The sequence below is a fragment of the Lygodium microphyllum genome, chromosome 5 (assembly GCF_053477565.2).
Source record: "Lygodium microphyllum isolate KBCC chromosome 5, Lygodium_microphyllum_v1.1.10, whole genome shotgun sequence".
Taxonomy (NCBI): Eukaryota; Viridiplantae; Streptophyta; class Polypodiopsida; order Schizaeales; family Lygodiaceae; genus Lygodium; species Lygodium microphyllum.
Window position 1 is genome coordinate 134,413,626 of NC_141139.1, and position 10,150 is coordinate 134,423,775.

The 10,150-nt window shown below is 41.0% G+C and overlaps 1 protein-coding gene across 1 annotated transcript in view; it reads left to right on the forward strand.

Annotated features, from left to right (window-relative positions):
• The window catches only part of LOC148036435 (S-adenosyl-L-methionine-dependent methyltransferases superfamily protein), a 69,031-nt gene extending 59,255 nt beyond the window's left edge, over window positions 1–9,776 (forward strand). The window contains exons 9-16 of the mRNA XM_087678415.1: window positions 6,789–6,902; window positions 6,995–7,113; window positions 7,978–8,095; window positions 8,182–8,330; window positions 8,518–8,653; window positions 8,737–8,816; window positions 8,909–9,071; window positions 9,245–9,776. Coding sequence (XP_087534541.1) covers window positions 6,789–6,902; window positions 6,995–7,113; window positions 7,978–8,095; window positions 8,182–8,330; window positions 8,518–8,653; window positions 8,737–8,816; window positions 8,909–9,026 — 834 coding nt within the window. The 3' untranslated portion in view covers window positions 9,027–9,071; window positions 9,245–9,776. The remainder of the gene's footprint in view (window positions 1–6,788; window positions 6,903–6,994; window positions 7,114–7,977; window positions 8,096–8,181; window positions 8,331–8,517; window positions 8,654–8,736; window positions 8,817–8,908; window positions 9,072–9,244) is intronic.
• The last annotated feature ends 374 nt before the right edge of the window (window positions 9,777–10,150 follow it).

Below are 10,150 nucleotides of genomic sequence, written 5' to 3' on the forward strand. Positions count from 1 at the left end.
GGGGGAATAAGGGGGGGGGGAAATCATTTATCCAATTTTCATTTTCATTTGAGGCAATTCACGCGTGTATTTCTTTTAGCAAATCGGAATATTACAGGAGACTAACCGAACTGTTACCAAAATTGTTGCCAACTTCAACTTTGATTACATGATAAAATAGATCGATATGCTCCACTCCTACTCAAGCAAGTAAAAGAGAGAGGGATAAATAATAAAAGTGCACACACACTGATAGAACTACATGTCATCAATAAGCTCGATGCTATCACCGTAGATAGTATCCAGAGCATTGGCATCATTGAGATAAACATGCGCTCCTTGTACTCATCGTCTACTCCATAACATCGAGATTATTGTGAGATCAAAAGATGATGATAATAACGAGAGAAAGAGAGTGCATATGTAAGGTTATATAAGCCTTAAGAATCAAGGCTTTTGGCTTGCTCTCAACATTATTCTCTTCAGCATGTTGCAAAGGAGAGAGAGAGAGAGAGAGAGAGAGAGAGAGAGAGAGATTCTTCATAATATCCTCAATGTATAGATGACTATAGACTATGCACAATACACGCAGTAGGAGGTTGTTTTGGCACAACTCCACTTGGAAAAGGCCTTTGAATTCTTGGAATGGTCTTTTGTTGTGGCAGATCTCATTGAAGTTATGTTAGCAACCATATTTGTAATGCCTTGTCATCTCTCGCCTGTGAGCCTTAGTTTGAGTCAAATGAGGACTTTATAAACTCTGACCTATCTATCACTTGTTTTGATGGAGCAAGTAGCTCATTCTAGAGCACTCGGTTTATTGTCCTTTAGTGCATTTTCTCCTCCACTTGGGATTTTGTGTGCATTTCCTGGGCAACTTATGCATATAGCAGTCTGCCTCATTTGTCTGACGTTGTCCATTGTTTTTGGAAAAAATTTGAGATTTTTTGGTATTTTTTAAATGTTGCTCGGCCATATATTGGGCCTAGATTTTAGGTTAGCTAGATTTGGGGGTATCTTGGCTATTGATAGTCTCTCCTACTCAGTTGGTAGTTCATTCATTCATCTTCCTACTTCCTTGGCAGGTGCACACTCTGACTCTGTCATTGTCCCCCTTCTTCAGTGCTCCCATCATCATCAGCTTAATCTAGTACCCTCATTGACACTGTGGGCTACATGCAATGATTGATCAATCCTCCTATATTCAATATTTTTTCCTTGTTCTGTGAGATTTCTTTCTTCTTTTCTTGTAATCGTTCTTTGTTCCTTTGTCTTTGTCTCTATGTTCCTTCTTCCCTTGCTCACTCTCACATGGTATTAGAGCCCAAGAGAGTCTAAGAGCTGATTTCTTGGGGAGGAGACTACCCTAGATTGCCAGGTGGCCTTGCCACATTAGTGTTTTGTTGAAAATGCAGCTTTCTTCTTAAGGGCGACAGCTTCTTTGTGTAGTTGATAGTATCACTCCCCCAGGTAGACCCTCTACATCGACTTCCTTGTGAACCTGTAGCCATTTTCTCCTGTTTTGGGGTTGTCTACCATCAAAATCCAAATTTCTTGTGGATATTCTGTAGGATTTTGAGGATATTTTACAATTAGTTTTGTGGCTTTGATGATATAGATCAGGACCTTTTTAGCACTCCTTTGAACGGCGGCGAGATTGTCACGCGGATCATGAAGATTGGAGGTCACCTATCGCATTTGTTTGAGAACCCTCTCCTCCCTATTCTCTCTATGTCTCACAGAAGGCCCATTTTGTTGGCCTCCATATGCCATCCATGGCACCCTCTATTAAAGTGCCAATGCTTCCTTCTTTACCCAAAGAGGACTGGCTTGATGGTTAAAACTACTTCCTTTGGTTGTGTAAGGTAGAGTGTATCCTTGATACCATACCTTCAATCTTTGGGAGTTTGTTACCTATTCTATTTCCCGTCTAGTGGAGGATTCCATTGTGAATCATTGATGGATCGTGCAACCTTATGGGAGCAGCTCAACTCTAGAGCCGGATCTTTCCTCTTTATGAGCTTATAGAATTTTGTCCTAGTGCATGCGTGCAGGTTGTGGAAAGCAGTGGAAGTGTAGACAAAGCTTGATTCTTAGTACCGTCAGAAGACATTTGCCCACGAGATTACTTTTGAGAAGAAATTATGGATACTTACTATTGATGATTTTTCTTTCATGAAGAAACATATTAATAGGTTGGAGGATATGAGGGATAAGCTTGCGTCCCTTGGCAAGATGATCTCTTGAGAGGATATGGCTATGAGTCTTTTGAGTTAGTTGCAATCTCCGTGATTTGATCTCTTCTATACCAACTTTTTTACATCGAGGACCTGTGAGAAGTTTCTATGGGAGGAGCTTGCTCCGTTTGTTTTGGAGTGTGACGAGTGCGCCATGGAGGTTACCAATTAATCACATGATTAAGTAAATGTTGTACATGTGAGGTGCAACTAGGGTTAGAGTAAATTTACGAGCTCGGGACCCGAGAAAATCACGGGACGTCAAACTGTAAAAGTTACTATACGTTATGTTGCACAGATACTTGGTCGTATCTGGTGTCAATTGTTGGCCTAGGTTATTCATTTGGCCATAAGTGTTAGTTGGTGATACTAGAGATGTGACGTTCAATGGTACCTAATGCAGATCTAATGGTCAAAGATGGCACAGAGAAACTCGAGAGTGGAAGATGCCTAGCCAATTTAATCATTGGCCAATCAGATTATTTTTCTAGGCACCGAAATAATTATTAGATTAGTTTTCAGTAATTAAATTCTGAAAATTAATATATAATGATGGATAATGTTGGAAAAACCATTTGGCAAGGCTACCACTTGGCAAACTTGCCCATACAGGTTGGCAAAAGGCTTAAGAAGAGGAGAAAGAAGATCATTCTTGCTATAGCAAATGTGGGAGAGCTGTGAGCAGCCATGGCCAGTCTATTTTCAGCCATTGCAACCAGCCACGAGTGAGTTTTGAGGAGGCGATTGTAGATATGGACCCTCCACAGCTGGGCGATTATATCCAGGTACAAGATGATAACGATTTGGATGTCTCAACTGTAGGCGACAACATTTAATACCGTTGTCGTAGGGCAACAGTTGCATTTGGCTTATTTTTAGTCATTCTTCGTGACAAAACTCTGAGTTTTCTCTCTCTACATCTTTCTCTCTCATCTCCTAGCCATTTCATAGCCTTGCTCTGAAGATCTCAGCATTTGGACCCTTGGAAGTTAAGAAATTGCAAATTTCTCTGTTGTAAACCCTAATTTACAACAGAAATTAGGATTTAGTAGCTTCGGGAAGCATACCGAAAATTGGAAGCTCCAAGACTTGATTTTTTAGGATTGAAGGTGAATTTCAATTACATTTAGATTGAGGACTAGCCAGCCATTGAATTTGGGGCATATCCATCGTCTATGAAGTGGGTGAAGGCTAATTAAGTGCCCGAATCAAGGGGCAAATCAGATTGAAGACTTGTTGGTCACTTTGGATAGCAAGGGGAGTTTGGATTGTGAAGGAGATTGGGAGAATCCCATTGTAAATCAATTTCTTCTTCAATAAAGCTAAAGAAATACCGAAAGGGGCGTCAATTGGGTGTGCATTGTCCAAGATGAATAGGTAAATTTGTATTTTCAGATCTGCATTTATTGTTTGCTACTGTAATTAAGTTGTAATAGGTATTTACCACCCATCCATGGAAGGAAGATTGGTTTCAATTGGCATATGAAGTATATTCTCCTATTCATCTACTTCAGACGGTTATTCTATTATATATTTTAATGGTGGAGGTCTTTCATAAGACTTCAAAAGATGAATATGAAGAGCATTGTGAATTCTCCAATACTCTGGAAGTTGCAAGCTATAACAAATAGCATTAATCTTTTCAGTGACTTGAAATGGCCCATAATTTCTTGCTACGAGCTTAGTAACTTGGAATGAAGGCTTGTTAGAGTCTCTTAGATGAGGTTTGAGAGGTAGAGGAAGGCTCAGAGGATTTAGCTTTATTCTTTGCTCCAAGACAAAGGTAAGGGTATTTCTGCCAACATTTCTCCTCTAGATGTGTTCCCTTCCTACAATGTGGGCATTTAGGCATCTCCAAATCTAAGTCAGAGCTTGAAGAATTGTCTTGTTGTTTAGATATGGACTTCCCTTTCTTCTTCATCCCCCCCTCTCGAACCTGCAACAAAAGCTTTGGTGAAGTTGGATCCATTGGCTACCTCTTTGGCTTGCTTACCATACTCCAAAACAAGTGGGACAAGCTCCTCCTAGAAAAAGCTTTTTGTAGGATCTCCGTGTAAGAAGGTTGGTGTAGAATACATCAAACTGGAAAGATGGCAATTGAGTCAAAGAGATATTGGTACTATCTTGTGAAGATATCATTGGGCCAAGGGAGGCCAGCTCATCCCTCATATCCTCCAACTTGTTGATATGGCCCATGATTGTGGGAGAGTCATCAACAATGACCATTCATAATTTCTTCTCGAGAGTAATCTGGTGGGCAAATGTCTTCTGATAGCACAAAGAAGCAAGCTTTGTCCACACCTTTGCTGCATTCTGCAACTTGTAGACATGCTCTAGGATAAAATATTGTAATCTCATAAAGAGAAAATATTGAGCTCTAGAGTTGAGTCAATCCCATAGGGTTGCATGATCCATTGATGATCCCACTTTGGGATCCTTCATTGGGCAGGGAATAGGGTGGGTTTCCAACTCCCAAAGATCAAAGATATCAAGGATACACTCCACCTTACACAACCAAAATGAATAGTTAGAACCATGTAGCCGGTCTTCTTTGGTCAAAGAAGGGAGTATGAAGACTTGTATAGAGGGTGCCATAGGTGGCATTTTGAGGCCAATAGAATTGGCCTTTTGTGAAACATGGAGAGAATGGGGAGGAGAGGGATCCCATACAAACGGGCTAGGTGACCTCCATCTTTCTTCACAATCATTGTCAAGTGGTATCTCCATACGCTCTTCGCAATAATCTCACTACCGTTCAGAGGAGTGATGAAAATGCTCCTTCTCTAAATTATCGAAGCCTCAAAATTGGTGATAAGACATTCTTCAATAATTTGCAAAAGAATCATTAACAAAAATTGTGTTTTGACTAGACAGTTCCTCGAACAGTGGAAAGCAGCTCTAGGATAAGAAAGGATATAATGTAGATGTTCCACCTGGAGGAAAACAACTGTTGCCTTCACACAAAAGGCTGCATTTGCTGAAAATGATGATGAAGAATCCTGTCACTTGATGGTTTGGACAGTTGCTTGCTCCACAAAAGTTTGCATTTATTGATGTAGATAGTAGCTAAAAGCAAAACACAAGGAACACTGGAAGAAAATAGGTTACCTTCAGGAGAACTTGTTTTGTTTCAGCAAAACATTGTGCGTGTAGAGTTTAGAGTAGATTGGGATGGTCCCTTCAACTTTGGGATGGTTGCGTCAGCTTCATAAGGGTCGCCTCAACTCCACACAGCTCTTTGTCTTCTGGTTTGGCGATGATACCATGTGAGAGTGCACAATGGAAGAAGGAACATGAACACAAAGACAGAGAAAGAGAGCAACTCTGCAAGAAAAGAAGAAAAAAAATCTGCACTAAACAAGGAAAGAATGCTGAATACAAGGAGAGGACTGATCAGTCCTTGCACGCAACCCACAGCGCAGTGAGGGCACCAGATTGAGGCTGATGATGAAGGCAAGACTAGAGATGGAGGAGAATGCCGAAGTTGGAGTGCACACTTGCCAAGTGGAAGACAAGAAGATGACAATGACCACTCAAGTGGGGGCTATAAATAGCCTAATTCCCTAAATGCTGGCAGACTTGGACCTCACGGCCCAAAATATGGGCCAACTCCGTTAAATGCAGTCGCAATATGTTGACGTGGCACTACAAGGCACAAAAGAATCCTAGTAGGGATGGACAATGTCCAACAAGTGAAGGCTGACTAGAAAATGCAAGAACTACCTAGGAAATACCCTTAGAAACCCAACTAAAGGAGGAAAGGCGATGAAATGGCTGCTCTAGAGTGAGCTACCTCTCGGAACAAATGATAGACATTTTAGAGCTCCTAAAGTCCTGGTGTAACTCAAACCAAGGCTCATAGGCAGGAGATGACAAAGCATGGCAATCACGATTGCTAACAGGAAGAAGATGCTAGGTGCTAGAGATGATGATGCTGCAGTTGGTAGGGGCTGGACAGCAGATGGAAGTTGGCTGATGGCTGAAACCTGCACGTAGGAGTGAGAAACTTGTACACAATAATTGGGGTTGAATGATGGGCAGCCTATCTATTTATAGGCACGGAATGATCCTCCCAAATTAGGGTTTTGCATGTGGGACATAGATACTCTTTAGAGCTGCTCTCAGTTTAACAAAACTTTTGATAATTTACATGTTTCGGGGCTGTTTTAAAGAGCTAATTAGTATGTAATGCACTTTTAGCTCAATAGGAACTAGTGTCTAGGGGTCAACAAGATTAGCTTAGGGAGGTTCACGTCATAGGAGCTTCGGTGACATTCCCTTGGCAGTTTGGTCTGGCTCAAGTCTCTTTGTACTTGTTGCTCTTTTTCCTTTCGACAACATCCATAAGAAGCAATTCTACAATCTTGTTGTAGCACTCCCCACCCCCACCCACCACACACCCAGGCCTCCCAAACAAAGGGAAAAAAAAAAAAGAAAGGAGAAGAAAAGAACACCCAGACTTGTGTGCTTCTATGGAGCATTATTGTTGTCCTTGTTTATGTTGAGTAATAAAATTAGCACTCAAAAGAGAAGAGATGACTCCTCTTACAACATTGTGAACACATTGAGCAGGTGATTTTTGGTGGACGATGGAGGCACTTGTTAGGAGAGCAGCAATGTTGGGAGCGCATAGGTGGCCTTGACGCGCATCTTACTCCTGCTAGCTTCTCACAAGCTAATCTCCAGGTGGACATTCATGCAATTTTTTATGTAGTAGTTTAACATTTCTTTTAGTCAATTTGGAGGTATACAGATTGACTAACTGTTGTATGTGGCAGGGTTTTGAGTCCTTGTTGCGCAAGCTCCAAAAGTTTGTGAAGCCAGGGAAGGCAGTTGTTGAGCTGTATGCTGGGAGTGGTATTATTGGTTTAAGTCTTGCAGTTAATTGTAGGTCAAGGTTAGCATACCCTATTACTTGTACCGATGTTAATTGTGGTTTCTTTCTTAATACAACTTTATATTCCTGTTTGATTGAAGAATTGCAAGAATCAGAGTGTAGAATAGAATTTTCTTTCAGTTAGTGATTTTGTAAAGCTCCACATTCAGATACATGGACATGCACATATGTTAATTGTGGTTGCTTTCTAAATACAACTTTATATTCCTGTTTGATTGAAGCAGTGCAAGAATCAGAGCATAAAATATAATATTCTTTCATTTAGTAATTGTGTAAAGCTCCACATTCAGATACATGCACATACACTTAGTCATCAATATAAGATCAATGAACTCCAAGAAGATTTCTCAGCTTTTCCTGTCTGAGGTCTTACATTGGGATTCAGCATAAAGCTCCTTTCATTAGTTGTGTCATGGATTTCTACTCTTGGTGTAAATAAATTCTTTCACAAAGCTCCTTTTACAAGTGTAAACAAACAAATAAGTAAATAAGTTGTGTGGTGAATTTCTAGTTTTGGTGTATCCTTAGTATAAACAAAGCTCCTTTTACAAGGTTGTGGTGGATTTCTATGTTGGCATATCCTTTGATGGGCTTATGAACTATTTTGGTCAGCGTGACTTCTATGCTTACCCAACCCACACCTCTCTCTCTCTCTCTCTCTCTCTCCCCCCGCCCCCGTGATGCTTTTTATATATTTACATATTAGAACAAGTATGATTGAGGTCTATGTGCTCTATTGATCTCGAATGAAGGCCTCAGGTCTGCTCATTCCACATGGAGATTATTTAAACATGATGGAAGGAGGGTTGGAATTTGGAGGCTGTTGTATTTCTATTGACAAAGGTATGGTTTTACTTCGGCCAGGATTGTGAGGTGTGTGGAGATTAACAAGGAGGCGGCTGTTCCATTTCAACTTACTTTGTCAAGGTTACCAAGTCCAATCAGGTCACGTGTCAGTTGGCATTGTGCGGATGTTACAGTGGTAAATGTTGAGCCTGATTGCTTCAATGTACTATTTCTGCTGTTTGTAGAGGCATAGTGCAGGTTGACATTGGAAGCTTTTGACAGAGCCCAATCAACTGGTTAAAAGGCTTTGATATCGTCGTCGTGGATCCACCGCGCAAGGGGTTAGATCCATCTATAGTGGATGCCCTGCGAACAGTATCTTTAAGGGGACAAGGAAAGAGCAAGCCTCCATCAAAAGAAAAATTAGAAAGGTAATAGGTTCCTCAATGCATCTGCCCTTGAATCCTAATCTTGTTTTACCTTTGTCCAGAAACAGTTAAAAACTCTCGGGGACAAAATCAGAAAAGATAAGATGTCATGTCTGTTGGTGAATGATTTTCAGTCCTTGATTGCTTGTTGCCTTTGGTCCAACTGTAGAACTTGTTCTTTTGAGAACAGGATTGAAAAGAGACCTTGGATTCTCAGAGCAAAGCAATCTGGGATCCAAATTGGTGGGAGCACTTTGGTAGGTGAGGAATCGACTTGGCCAGATACTTTGATATACATCAGTTGTGGTTGGGAGGCCTTCAAAGCGGTGAGTTTTTAAGCAAAAATCATGAGTATTTGTTTTTTCTTAGAAGCTAAACTTAATTCAGCGGATCCTTTATTCTGCAACAGGATTGTACAGATTTGGTGAAAGATAACTCTTGGCATCTTATGGCGGCACAGGCTTTCAATCTTTTCCCTGGGACAGATAGGTAGCCATATTTCCTCTCCTGTCTCATTTATTACCTTGGTTTTGATCTGTGCTGATATCACCTCTTGTTCTGCGGATCACTTGAGAAAACAGCATCGAAGTGCTTGCTGTTTTCAAGCGGGGAAAAAAGGTTAAAGACAAAAGGAAGAATACGTTACAGCAGAAAAAGAGCAGTTCTTTCAGAGGACGTTCACAAGTGCAGAGCGGATGACGGATGATTCCAAATACGAGGCAATATTCGAGAGGCGCTAATGGAGTAAGAAACTAAAAGATTAACATGAAGTACTAAAAGCATTTTGAAGAGCTGGTATACATGATGTTTCCTTGAAATCAAGAGTACATATGCCATGCTCGCTCTGTGTTACCAGTGACACTACCTGATCTACTGTGAGTGCTCTTGAGTGACTACCAGTGAATGCTTTTGTCCAGGGGACCGCTGGTATGATATATTTCACAATGTATGGCTTGTTGGAAGCCGTTCCTTCACTAGGGATCAAAGTCAGATGGGCATTTCAGCTGCTACTCTCATCAATTGTGTGTCCAACTGTAATGCTTGAAATGGGCAACTGACATGCATTCAAGCTTAATACCGGACTGTATTAAGGGGTACTCAGGTATTCTGGTGGGTCTGTAATGAGTTGAAAATAGAAGACAACTGCTTGTGACTACGCCTTCTGGAATCTGCCCTCACAATGGGCTGTATTGTTTTAATTCTATAGCTTTTGGCCAGTTGAGGTCGGATTATGTATACTCTACATGTTCTTTTTGTCAATAGAACTAAGCACAATCATATCGTGCTGTGCAGTCACTCTCTGTCAGTGGCACCTTGTAACATGTGATTTAATCATAGAATGTTGAAATAGACTGCAACACATCAGAATTTGAAGCATTGGGCTAAGTCTAAATTTGTACAAGCCCTTTGCTTTTTGATAAAGTTTAGTGACTATCTAAGATGTGAAAGTTAAGTACCATTTGACAAGGAGGATTAACAAAGGTCCGACCATTTTTTAGGGAGAGACTATGCTGTAATGTAGTTTAGGCGAAGAGCAGCAACGATGGAGATGTCAGGAGTGGGATGAAAGAGAAGCTACTTCTATGTGGAATCCATTCTTTAAATTGTGCTTTGTTGTATGAGAGGATGAAGTAATGAACATACACTAAGTGAAGACTATCTTACGGTGACAGGAGATTGGGCGCTATGGTAACCTTCATTGCTATGGGGACTACAGTATGTTCTGCAAACGTTCAATGCTCAAGTGCGCGTGCTGTGGGGAATGTGGTCCTCCCCTTACAGCTTGCAATCCCTCTCTGCATTGTTGACAGAGTGACCAGCGC